We start from the raw sequence: 13,567 nt of genomic DNA, 5'->3' as shown, positions 1-13,567 counted from the left end.
CTCTCTCTCTCTCTCTCTCTCTCTCTGGTTGTCAGTGTGGGGAACCACGTGTCTTCACTAACTGGAAACTTCCTCCACCCCAGTTGTGCTGCAGCAAGCTGCACAAGAAAGCCGGAGGTAGCTGCTTCCTTCAAAATAAAAGTCATGACCAAGAGCTTAGGTTGTTTGCACTGATGTGCACTAAAACAAGAAAGTGTGACAGACTGGTTTTGAAAAAAAAAAAAAATAAATAAAAAAACAGCAGAAACAAAAGTATTTTTAGCATTATCAGGCTTTTTTTAAAATCATGCAGCAAAGTAGCTTTGACATTGAAATAAATGTAAGGCAGTAAATTAGTATTCATACTGCTCGAACTTTTCCCATTCCGTCAAGTCAAATCTCCAAAGTCCAATCTGCTTGTTCAGCTTCTCAATTGGGTTTAGGTCTATGTTTTTACTAGGCCATTTTAGCACATATCCTTCCCTTGTTGAGTTGGCTGAACTGGAGGATGAACATCTAGCCCCAACCTCAAGTCTTCTGCAACCTGCAACAGGTTTTCTTCCAGGATTTTTCTGCATTTTGCGTCATTAACTTTGTCCAAGTTCCCCCCACAGCATGATGGGGCCATCACCTTGCTTCACCATATGGCTGGTGTGTTTAAAATAATTAGCAGTTAGGAGGGTTTTTTTGTGTGTCAACCTCTCCTGCAAGATTTACTCAAAGCGGACGTGTTTTGGCTTTCTTTCAACAATTGCTTCCTCATTGCAGTTTTCTTCCTTCTGCAAGCCAAACCACTGAGTGCACTGCATGATTGGATCGATGGTGCCATGTCTTATTTTGATGCCGCAAACCGGAACAGATGTTCGCTGTAACCGCTTCCACTTAGTTTGCTGGCTGGGTCTCGATAGTCGATGCACCTTGTCGCGTCGGTCCCCTCAACACGGCTGGAGAGGATTCTGATGCCCCGTGACTGGACCGAGACACCGCCGGGCTCCGGCGTCTTCCCCACATCCAGTTTCTGGACTGCTGAAGGCTCCACAGCCAGCAGACTCCCGCAGCTTCTTTTTTTTATTGCCAAGGTGAGGAAGAGCGGCAGGAGGAGGCGGAGAGGAGAGAGACAGACAGCAACAGCAGCAGCAGGATCTTGGCGCATTGGAGTTTATGGATTATTGAGAAACGCGGATCAAATATTCATAAGGATTTTTTTAAAAAAGAGGGAAAGCACAAGACGGGATAGTGTAAGAGATTCCCTGCAGTGATTCACATGCAGGAGCACCGCTGATTGTTCATCCAGCGTGTGCGCTCAGCGTGTTGGAGTGCGTGTGTGTGTGTGTTTGGAAAGGAGCCCCCCCGCTGCAGCACTTTCCTGCCGCACGGTCGGAGTGATGCCACCGAGTTGCTGACGGACACCCGGCAGGTTCTCCGCACCCCGCCTCCCTTTCCTCCCCTCCTCCCGCACGGACGGACGCATCGACCCCCTGCGATCCCCACTAATATGCAATGGTTTTTTGTGCAGAAGCAGACAGCTGCCGCGTACAGCCGACTTCACGCTAGCGCCGCCGCATGCCTGACCGTCGCCGCCGCTCCTCTCCCCGCGCCGCGCGGCAGACGACGCCATCTGAAGAGAAGCGCTCTGGGGCTTTTCGCGCCGCGGCGGCCGCGCGGCAGCAGTAGCAGTAGCGACTCTTCCTCCGCAGCTGAGGACCACCGGCCGCTGGGGCAGCAGGAGACGGAGATCGACGAGACAACCGCCGCAGCGGTTGCGCTTTTCCAGCCGCACGGGGGCGACGTCGACGCGGAATACGTGCGGCTGGTGGTCTCCGAGCTTGCGGGGAAAGCGGGCGAGAATCCGGGCGAAGAGCTGGGCTTCCTGCTCTTACTTTTGTCTATGGTGCAGATCGGGGGCGCGCCGCACCGCCGAACTGAGCCCGACAGCTGGCCGGTTCTGCTGGCATGCAAACAGGGGGGTGTATCAGCCCCCATGCGGTGGGTGAATTTTAGGCTGCCGCATCCGGAGCGCCTCTCTTTTTCCTTCTCCTCGTCTTCCTCCTCCTCTTCTTCCTCCCCCGTTTCGGCCAAATCCATGCGGTTTATTTGGAACAACATTTTCAGCAAAGGATCGCATATGCTGCAGTGTCTTTGTGGCAGGAGCCTCAAGAAAACCAGTAACCCAACTGGTGAGTTTGTTTGCACGTGTGTACCTGTAACACGACAAAGTGACTGTAAAAGTGTTTATGATGGAGTTGACCTGTGCATGTAGGACTGGGCTTTCTCTGCAGTAGCATGGACAGCAAGTGGCAGCTCTATAAAGGGGAGGGCTGATGATGCAAACTAATTAGCAATACTAATATGTAGACCACATTTATGGAGCAGAAATAATGCAGAGAAACTTTTTTTCTCCTGTGTTCTCAGTTGTAAATGTTGCAAACCCCAAATTTGAACTTTTCAATCATTTAAATTTACATCAAGCATTATGCTCGTCATAATAATCTCCTGAAACTCACAAATCATGCTCCCAAGAGAGCAATGCTGCAGACTTTCCACTGTCTGCTCTGTGATGGACTGACAGTGGGAACTGCTCACAGTATTGACATATTGACTTTTTAGAAAGATGGCTGGTGTGTCCTGCCATAGAGGATTTGGAGGACAACATAAGAGCCCAAAATATGATTTTATATCATTTAATCTCTTAAATGACATAAAAAGGAAACTTTTGTAGAGTTCAGCAAACTCTTCTACAAACTAAGTCAATGCTCTCTGAAGTGATGTGAAAGCTCCAAGATGTGTGACATCACACGGCCGAGAGCAGAGAATAAAAATGCAACCAGTGTTTCTGTGCGGTAATGATGAGATCAGCCGTAAGTGGCGATGTGTCTTTTCTTTGTCCTTTCATGGCAAACAGCCATATCTTTTGGATGAGTGATTGCAGAGCACTGTCCTTTCAGAGTTTGGAGAGTTCAGAACGATTCAGCACCACGGACAGCAGCCTTTAAAGTCTCTATGGAGTGTTTGCTTTACCCTGGTCTGTGCTTTAGACAGTTTCATACATTTGGCTGCAAACATTTTGTCAAGTTAGATCAAAGTATCTACCACAAAGTATTTACCACAAATACTTGAGTATTTGTGGTAAAGTCTGGAAATGGTCCTTCTAAACCACTCAAACTGTTTTTGTCCTCCTTTCAAAACCCTGCAGCCTGTAATTAATAGAAGAACAACAACAAAAAGACACTGCATGAGTGCATGTTTTTCTTTCCCCTCTGGGCTTTGGCTGAATTTCTTCTCATTACTTCCTGTTTGTTCATTTGATGAAGGTCCTTGAAGTCAGACTTGCAGCGTTTATGGGGGGGGGGAACACAAGCAGCCATGTGATGCACAAGCGGAAACTTTTCACCACACTGCTTCGGTTTGCTTTTTAACAAACACCTCTGGCAGATTTTACTTATTGCTTTTCAATCTGATTCATATTTTACACCCTGCTTTTTAGGACTACCCATTTGATTTAATGTTTTCTAGTTAGATCTCGTTTGCTTGCCTTCGATTCAGCCACAGTTCTGTGGGAATAGCTGGAAAGAGTGGCTCAGAAACTTGGCTTCTTACATGCATTGTTTTGCCATGTTCTGCAATTAGCTGATGAAAATGTTATCTCGCCCGCCCACGCACACAAACTCGCGTACAAAACCCATAAAAAGTGCTGCTTCTCCGAGAAACACAAGTTATCCCAGCAGCATCCTGCCGCTCGGCTCATAATCTTCCAGCAGCTTCCTCAGTTCAGCTGCTGGCTTTCTGCTTTTAATTAAAGACAAACTCTGAAAACCATCTGGCTGCTTGTTGCCATGTCTTTAAATTTAATGTACGCGTCTATTTTTACAAAACTCAGCATCTTGCTGGATTGTTCTCTTCAACATTATTGCAATGGAGGATTTCCACGAGTCCAATTCCTGTTTCCTGCAGATGAACCCATCACATTCATTGTTGGAAGCAATAAGGCACAAGATTGTTCCCCAGACCTTTAATAGCATATGCAGGCGTGGACTCCCATTCATCCGTGTGTATCTACCCATCTTCTTTGGAGAGTTGCTGTTCAGGCTTCATGCTTTATGTTTTATTCAAATCCTGTAGTACAGCAGCGGGATCTTGCTGTTTTTGGAACCAACAGTCTCTCAGTCACAAATGAACTCCATTTGGTAGCTCATGTTTTCAGTTTCAACAACGTTCAGAGTCGAGTCACTGAGTGATCAGAGGGAAAGCTTTGCTGTTTTCTCCAAGCTTAAATTTGTCCTTCTGGATTGTCTTTGCGTGCCATTACGTCATTTGAATATGATGAGCGGACAGAATCCCCATGACGTCTGTCCTCTGAAGTCACCCGTGGGGTTTTGGTTTAGATATGTGTGTGTGTGTGTGAGCGCCCTCATTAGTTCATGGGTTTTGTTGTCCAAACACACTGAGTCTGCACAAAGATGACTTTGCTGGACTGGTCTGTTTTTGCCTGGACTCATCATGTCCTGCATGTCAAAGTGGGCAAGAAAATTAGCGTCATCATACGTCATCTTTTATATAATCGGACCTGGAAACAAATTCTTCTAGCAAAGATGGCATCCTGGTAGTATTTCTTGTAGTACAATTAAATAACTCATAATTTGTTCTAACTGGTGCAACTAGAAAGGGGCAGACCTCATGATGACAAAATTCCCAAATCAGCATCTTATGTTAAAACATGTTTCCCCTTAAATCTAACAGCTGCTTAAAAAAAGAAACAAGCGTGTTTTTACATCACTTTAGTGGAAATTTGGTTATCTCTTCTTATCAGAATCATTTTAATCCCATTAGAGTTTATTTTATCTTAAGCAGGCTGAATTCCACAGCATTTAAGTTCAGACTTTGACTAGGCCATTCCAAAACCTCTGCTTTGGATCACTGTAATGCTGTGATGTAAAGTGCCAGTGACTCATTGCTGGATCAAGTCATCCAGGTCTGAGGATCATCTAGATGTTTTTGGCAGATGTGTGACAAGTGTGAAGCTATTTCTACATCAGTAACAGAATTATTCTTTGTTCTAGAAATATTTCTGTGTCAAAAAAGTGCTCCACTTTTATTTGTAATTTAATACAATATTATTATTGTTATAATATTTTATGTCAGTCTGGTATGTTAGATGTCACGTAAGCAGACTGAAAAACAAGTGGAAGCACTTATCTACAGCAGGAAGTTTGCTGTAGATCCTACATATGTTAATGTCAGGATTCAGAATTCTGGAGCAGAAAATTGCGTTGCATTAAAATAAAATGTATAGTAGTTCTTGTCTCTCAATGGTTAACACAGTTCCGACTTGCCTAGGGTTATTATTTTTTTGTTCTCAGGCTAAATGACTTTTGAACGATTGCTTTTAATTTTATTTGTCAAAGACATTTTACGCTGCTCTCTCACATTTTTGTAGCTGTAAGCTAGACTTTGATAGACAAAATTTCTTGGCTTTATGTGCAATAACACATTTTCCTTCTTTATTAAATGATAAGTTAAGTCTTCCCCGTCTCGCTCTGAGTTCTGAAAAACCAGGGAAACTGCACCTGGAGTGTAATTTGTCGATGGTTGAACCCAAAACGACAGAAATTGGGCTAGATCAAGATAACATTGTCAAAGTCCATCATATTCTAATTTATAGACTTGGAAGATTGTTTGCAGAAATATTCCCAATAAACTAACTGAGCTTGACAGAACTGCCTGGATAAATTAGCTGAAATTAAACACTTAAAATTAGGTATGTACCGTTTTCCTTCCACTTCACAACTGTGCAAAACTTTGTGTTTTTTTATAACATAATATTCTACTTGAAAGGAAGTTTTTAGATTTCAGCATTTTGCTGGATTGTTCTCTTCAACATTATTGCAGTAGAGAATTTCCATGCAATCCTGTTTCCAACTTTAAGAAGCTGGAAACAGCCCTCCAAAATGAATGCATTTCTGTTTCAATAACACAGCACACAGATGACAGGAATATTTCTTTGTCAAACAAAAGTATCGTTGATCCAATAGTAGCTGCGTCGCGTGGCGGAAACGCTGAAATTTTCAGACTGACGCAGTGATGCAAAGAGCAAAGAGGAGAACCGGGGGGTGGACGGGTGTTTGTGTGCAGGCATGCGTGTGTTTGGACAGCTCTAGCTGCAGGTATCTGCCATCAGAGGCTGAGTGCTGAGTGTTACATTTCCAAGGGCACTTAGAAAGCAGCAGGGCATCAAAGGCTTCACTGAGAAGGGGTTTCACAGGCTGAATGATAAGAAGCAGGGAGACTCTTGACGACAACTCAGTTTGTTTTGAAACTGTTTAATAGGACAGAATGACAAGATCAGAAATTATTTTCTTTATTGGACATGGTGGAAAAAATAAATCTCCCTACACAAGAACTTTCTACTTCAAGAAATTGTAATTGAAATGCAGCTACAGAACATTTTGAATGACAAACTACTCCTGCTGTATCTAGCATAAGTCAGACACGGTGGTGGTAGTGTGGTGGTCTGTAACTGCTTTGCTGGATCAGGTTATGAACAATAGCCTATAATTTCTGCCCGGTCATCTTTTTGTAAACTTGCTTTTTATGCAAATCCAGGCTGTTTCTTTCTGGTACTGAAACATGTTTAATGATCTTTAACATTAAAAAAGATAAACCTTTAATAGTGGGAACTACTTTTCATATCTCTGCTCTCCACCTCTTTCACACACACTTAAGCTGACTTCATCCCTACCTCGTCTTTGGTAACCTTTTGCCTGATGACAGCCCTCCATGACACAGTCGCCCTATCTGTGGGACTCTCAGTGAGTGTTGCTGTATGGGTTCACTTTTGAGGCCCCCATTGGGCGGAGTTCAGAGAATTTAAGAAGTGGATGTTTCTTTTTTCATCCACGAAGTGATCTTAAGCGGGAATTTTCAGGTGTGTTTTAATGTGTGCCATGGACTTTGAGTCTATTCTGATGGTAGCAGAGAGGCGAATTAAAAGCGCTCTGGGTAAAGCTGAGGAAGGTAAGGAACGTTTACTTTGAGAGCATATCATAAGTATCTTTCCTTTATATGTAATGTTACCATTTCAGTAAATCACAGCGAAGGAAATGCTTCAGTTTTGCTTTGTAAAAGGCGTTTTAAATAATTGAATTTAGTTCAAGTTTGTGTTTGCAATTTAAATATATCTTCATCACCGACTTTAAATAAAGTTCTGAAAGGGTTTTCGCGATGTGTTAAAGACTAAAATTTGTCTGAAATGTATCTAATTTTACTGAAATCAAAACAAAATGCAGACAAATGATAATGATTTTGATCACTAGCCTAAGATCACTAGCCTAAGAAAATCCGTCACTTCCTATCTGGAAAAATAATTCTTCAATCTTTACTTCTTCCACACGTTGTAAATTTGGAGCGACAGTGAACACAACATTCTGACATGCTACATTAAATGCCTCTTGTAGTATTTGATAAGTCTGGCGTCTCTGTGTAGCATCGGTCTGGAGATTGTTATATAACTGTGTGTGAGAGTGAATGCATTCAGATGAAGTCATTTGTTGAAATTCAACTCCTCCTTCAAAAGTTATCTAATTGGTAAATAGTCCAATTGTAGAAATGTGTACTGCAAAGTTAGCGGTAAAAACTGTGTTGGTCAATTGTTACTGCTAATGAAGTCTCTAGGATAGATGTTAGAGTTGAGAATAAACATTTACAGATTTCTTCAGTTTCTGAGTCTCCTTCATCAGAGACTTAATAAATGGTGAGGAACATAAGAAGGAAGTTAACAAACAAGAACCAGAGGCAATGGAGCAACAACCAGATATATTTTTATACACGGGTGCATTTTTTTTATGGATCGTGTTTTTTTCTTTAATTTGTAAAAAAGCAACCATGAATTGCTTTTTGTATTTACTCACTTTACGTGTGTCTGGTAGTCACATCAGTTTGCTGATCTGAAACATTTAAGTGTGACAAGAAGGCAAAACGAGAATAAATCTTTCAGACTTTATTGCTGCTGCATTCTCATTTGGTTATTTTGCCTGATCCTTTGACAAGCTGCTTTTTTTCCTTTCTTTTTTTCACATTTGCTCTTAAATCTTCTTGTACCTTGAAGTGTCAGTTTCTGGTCTGCATTGTTGCGCAGTTTGGATTAGATGCGGTCCTGTTTGGGCTTTATGGGCTGAATGGGTTCCCTTAATGCACCATCTTCTTATTGTCAGAGGGATTATTGTGCTCTGAGGTATACACTTGGGGGCACGTATATCTATAAAAAGCTGTTCTTTTGATGCAGTGCTGCGTGTAAAACGGATTTAATGTTACTGACTGGCTCAGAAAGATGTATAAATCCTAAAAGAAGTTTGAATTTGAACCTAAACGCCTCTGACAGAAGGGTGAAGCAAACCTGTTGTGTCCTATTCTAAGATTTACTACCTTGTTTTTGGCTTATTACATAATTATTCAGAAGTTGTGACTTGACAGCTGGCTTTCCAGTTTTTTAACAAACAATATGAAATGGTTTTCCAGATGATTAAAAAAATATATATAATTCTTTGTGAAGCTCTGAAAGTTTTGACAGTTTGACCAAAGGATCATTTTGTTCATGGCATTTAAAGTTTTTGGCGGGTAAAGAAAGCTTTTTACATTCATACAAGATGTTTTTTTTTTCTTTTGCCTTGAAATTCCAGCAAAAAATTAATAAAATTAAATAAATAAATAAAAAAGAACAAAATTTTTGTTCATTATTTGTTGCAGAATTTAGTTTTGCCACAAGAGGCAGCAACGGTATCCATAAAACTTCATTGACTTCAGGCCTGGGCTGAAATTAACCCTCCAGAGGCAGAAACCTCTGCAACATTATTAAAATATAAACTGCTGGATTGTTTTAAAATCACTATCTCTAGTTTTGAAGCTCATGAGACAAAAAAAAAAAGTTTTGTAGACTCGTCTTTTAATGCACAATAAACTGATTCGTGTGTAAAAATAATTTCTATTACTTTCAAAAATAATAAAATAAATCTCAGAAAAACTGAGGACTGATGACTTGATGTAAACTTTTATAGATGTTAAGGGAAAAAATGTCTTGCTGTGAGGGTGAAAATTAAAATACCAAGTAATGCCAGTTACTTTACTTTCTTCTGTGCAAGTTGCAGCTCCTGGGCCTGCATATGAATTAAATATTGAAGAACCCTTTCTTCCTTCTTGCTGTTAGTCAGTGAGGTGGATTGGCTGCTGTGCTTTAACCCGACTGCACTAGACTTTAAGTTACAAACCCGATGGCCAGACTTCCTCTTTCAGAATAAAAAACAAACTAGTTTTTACTTGTTTATTTTTTCTGCTTTAACAAGATTCAGGCGGCGGATTGAACGGTTTAAGGTCGGGTAGAAATGATTTCAAACAGCCTCTGTTTCAAGCTCATCTTTCAGAAAAGATGATCGTTTTGCTTCCTCTTCTGCTGTGTTGTGTGCTGTATAGTTGCGATTGGCCCTCCATGACGGCATCGCCCACAAGGACACATCCGCCTTAAAACAACGACCTACCCTAGTTTTGAGTCATTACAGTGGGACCAGAATGTCACGATGACATAAACAACTTGGAGCCGTGCAAGGAAAAAAAAAACCTGTGTTTGTCCTGATTAGTTCAGAGCAGAGGAGGGAAACATTTACTTTCTGACCCACTAAACACAGTGGGAAGGGGAGCACTCCCACTGTCAATGCATGTGTCAATGTGGATAAACACACATTGATATATGCTGTATATTAGATCTTTCTGATACTGTTACATCTGTCATGTACTTCTTCAGCTCAAGCTACACTTCTGGGTTTGCAGTTCATTTTTACACAGTATATTTACAAAAATCAGCAAAATGTTCAATTAGTTGTACTTTGAGTGTTTGGGAACTGAGGATACTAATAATTTATTTATTCTTCTGGGACATCGGGTTCATATCCTAGTGATTTCTCAAACTGGTTGGGGTTGATAGGAAGGTGAATGGAGGTGAACACAGGACAGTCCTGGAAGAGAAACTGCTAAAACTTCATCTTCCAGAGTTTATTGAGAATTTGTGAAAAGACTTGGAAAAATGATCCCACAAGGGCTGCAACTAATGATTATTTTAGTAATAGATTAATACCTCAGTTATTTAGACAATTAATTGATTAATTGGATAAAAGATATAAGATCGATCTAGATTTTTCATTGAACTGCTTAAGCCTTTTTTGTTCAATATTCAAAACATATTAAAAGATGCAAATAAACAAATAATTGAGTTCCTTTTTAAATAAGAAAGAAACAATACCAGACTTACTAAAGCATTCCTTTACTAAGTCTGAACCAGGTGAAGTTAAAACTATGATGAGTTTTGACTATAACACATTTAATATATTTGAAATGTATAAATTTTTCTGCAGTTTTGGCTTAGTGACGGCTCTGAGGTGGTTTTTTTTTCACTAAATAGACTTTTTTCTGAGTCTGTATACTCCAGTTAGCAATTAATCGATTACTAAATCAGTTGATTACTTCAACAATCAACTAATCACCATTAAATTAATTAATTGTTTCAGTCCTAGGACACACAGTCCACATTGACTGACTGAGTTGTGCAAAGAAACTGCTGCGCAAAGTAGATTGATTTAGTTTTGAAAATACAAAATGTCAGAGGTTATGAAAACTGAAACGTGATTTTATACTTGGGACTGCTGCCCATATTTACCCAAAGCAACTTGACAAAAAAAAAATCTGTTTTCTTGTTCAGCCGATCAGAGGTTTTAGCAGGATTGCCGTGGATATTTGATAAATATGTTTTGCTCCTAACAGTTTTCAGCTCTTGTAGAAAAAAGGGCACTTTCTACATTAATGCAAGAATAAAATTAGATGTTTTTGCAGTGAACAGAAGTGAAGTGTGGATGTGATGAGTTTGGTCAAAAGAGAAAGAATGAAGGAGCTGATATTGTGCAGAGTCATAGGCTAGTTTATATTGCTTTGGGCTGTAATAGTGCAATTGGACCTTTGTTAGCTGCATTTTGAAAATTAAAATGACTAATGTTTATCCTGATGCTCTTTTGCAGTTGTTGCCCAAAGGCCTTCTTATTTATTATTAAAAATGTCAGTGTACCAACTCAAATCTAATCATTTTCCCCATGTGTGCATTTTGTTGCACAACGTATCAAAAAAGAACTACTTGGATTTCAATAATATTAGATAATTTAGGGATTGCGCCCGCAGGCGTTCTTTGCTGTAATATTTGGTGATACTTCCTGTTTTTAGAAGGTAAAATTTTGTTTTCAAAATGACACATTGTAGCCAGAAGCAACTTTTCTTAATAAACCTTTGCTGTTAGGGAGGAAGATGTAAATTTGCTATATTTTGGAAAGACTTTGCAGAAGAACGGTTTGTTGGTCTGAAGGAAGAATACGATCTGCTTCCCTCAGGAAGAGAAAGCAGAGACCGTCCCAGATTGTTTGCTTTTATTGCTTGACGCATGTCTTCAGTATAACATGGAGGCTTGGGGCAACAGCTGCAGTGTGACACACCGGGGGTGGCCGTGACAATCCTCAAGAAACCAGCAATGTGAGGAAGTTTTCTCCAACTCAAAGAAGGTTTTTCAACCATAAGACCTCTCAGTACACACAGTGGAAGGCATTTTAGCAACTGCAGAGGCGACAGTCTACAATCTTCTTTTGTCATTCTTGAGGAAGGAATGCTGCTCCTGGATTAGTTGTTTTACAAATACCAGCCAGTAGTGTGTAAATTAGCTTTGTGCCTCAGTATTTCAGCTTCTCAATCTGTTTTCTTTCAAATAGTTTAGATAATTTACATTCACAGTCCACAGAAAACCTCAAATAGATAAGTAAATGGATGAAGTTTTCTTCTGATATTTGACTGACAGTGTTTCAGCCTTTACCAGTGCATTTACATTCTGATCTTCACCTATGATCATAAGATATACATAATGACTAAAATAGTGAGGGTCAAAGTTATTGACTGATAACCTATGACATCTGTATGTTTATTTTTTTCGCTTCCTCTCTCACTGCCTTCTTTATTCAAAATGACACTTCAGGGAGTTCACCCTCCAGTTTTGTTATCTTACTTGCGTCTCCATACTCCTCGCTATGATTCTGATGTCTTGGAGGGATGAATGTGGAGCAATTATCGAGCTGCTTTGACGAACAACTTTCCATGTTCTCTTGCTTTGTGCTGAAAAGCATTGCTGATTGCTTCAGTTACCTTCTGCTATTCCAGGTGTGTGTGATCTCTTATCTTGGTGGAAAAATGGGGAAGGAGAAAAACATGACAAATCTAAACCCAACGTCGAATGTATCTGCATCGAAAAGTAGCCACGATTTTAACTCCAAAGCGACAACGAGTAGCCAGTACTCAGAAAATGAGCTGCTACTTAAGCCAGCGGACTGCAGAATGAAGTTAAAGTTAAATGGGCTGAAAAGAAATAGCCCAAACATCTGACCCCACATGGTCTCAAGCTAACAATGCCTCTTTAAATCGAATATATGGAATACAGTTGTTAGAAACTCCACATATGTTTTCACAGCAGTGTCCGTTGGGTTGGCTCTACTCAACAAGCCTGATTAGCTTCAATTCCCCCGATCAGACGGATTTGTGATATAACCTTACTTTGGAAAACAACTGCCAGTCAGTACAAATCGCAGAAATGGGGAAGAATATTCAAGACGAGGGAGGAATCAGACGGAGATGGCGAAAAGTGTGTGTAAGGGAGTGAGAATGAATAATTTAGTCCCTTCATTCCCTCTCTGCTCCTCCCTGCTGAGTTGGTGATGTTGCAAAGATAGATGATGAACAAGGAGAGGAAAGAAAAAAAACAGGACAGTGAGGGACTAACTAGCAAGAAAAGATGGAAGATGGGATGCTTTAGGAGCAGGTGTTTGTGTTTTACAGTAACTGTGTGATTGTGTGGGTGTGTGTGTGTGTGTGTGTGTGTGATAAGATCAGAGGCGAGCCCACAACCAGTTGAAGCTTCAAACAGCGAGAATTCATGTAACTCAAACCAGATGTGTGTGTCTGTGTGTGTGCGCTGTCCTCTCAGCATTCAGCAGGTGTTTTGCTCCTTCCTTTTGGAGACCCACCTGCGTCACTAATCGCTCGTTGCCTGGGTAACAGCGGTCTTCCCCGTGCAGGCGGCAGCACAAGCGCCCCGTGTGAGTGAATTATGACTCATCCGGCTCGCTTTTCCGGGCGGCTATCCTCACACTCCCATCTGGGGGAACACCCATCCACATCTGTCATCTCCCTCCGTCCGTTTCTGCTTCTCCTCCACTTCGAGACTGTGGAGGACTCATGCAGGTCCAAGCAACATGACACAGGTTGAACATTTAACTGAAGCGTTTGATCGCAGCAGGGCAGAAGAGATCAGACCCCATGACTCACGAGGGAAAGAAAAGTGTGCCACCTAGAGAAGGAGTTCATAAGTTTTATACTGCAGAGACAATTAAAACCAACAGGCATTCATTAAAAGCAACATCTCTCTTTGTCTGAATGAGACAAAACAGGTTAGAAATTGCAATTTTAAACAGACTTCATGGATTAAAATGGACTTTTTTAAATTCCATAATGCTTTTTTAGATTT

The 13,567-nt window shown here is 40.8% G+C and overlaps 1 protein-coding gene across 1 annotated transcript in view; it reads left to right on the top strand.

Annotated features, from left to right (window-relative positions):
• The first annotated feature begins 365 nt into the window (after nt 1–365).
• Nucleotides 366–13,567, top strand: part of LOC129355427 (fibroblast growth factor 14-like) — a 50,266-nt gene continuing 37,064 nt past the window's right edge. Inside the window, exon 1 of the mRNA XM_055025005.1 lies at nt 366–2,156. Within this exon, the coding sequence (XP_054880980.1) occupies nt 1,475–2,156 (682 nt within the window). The 5' untranslated portion in view covers nt 366–1,474. The remainder of the gene's footprint in view (nt 2,157–13,567) is intronic.

This window comes from Poeciliopsis prolifica, unplaced genomic scaffold, assembly GCF_027474105.1.
Source record: "Poeciliopsis prolifica strain line A6 unplaced genomic scaffold, Auburn_PproV2 SCAFFOLD134, whole genome shotgun sequence".
Taxonomy (NCBI): domain Eukaryota; kingdom Metazoa; phylum Chordata; class Actinopteri; order Cyprinodontiformes; family Poeciliidae; genus Poeciliopsis; species Poeciliopsis prolifica.
This window is presented reverse-complemented; position numbering and strand designations above follow the sequence as displayed.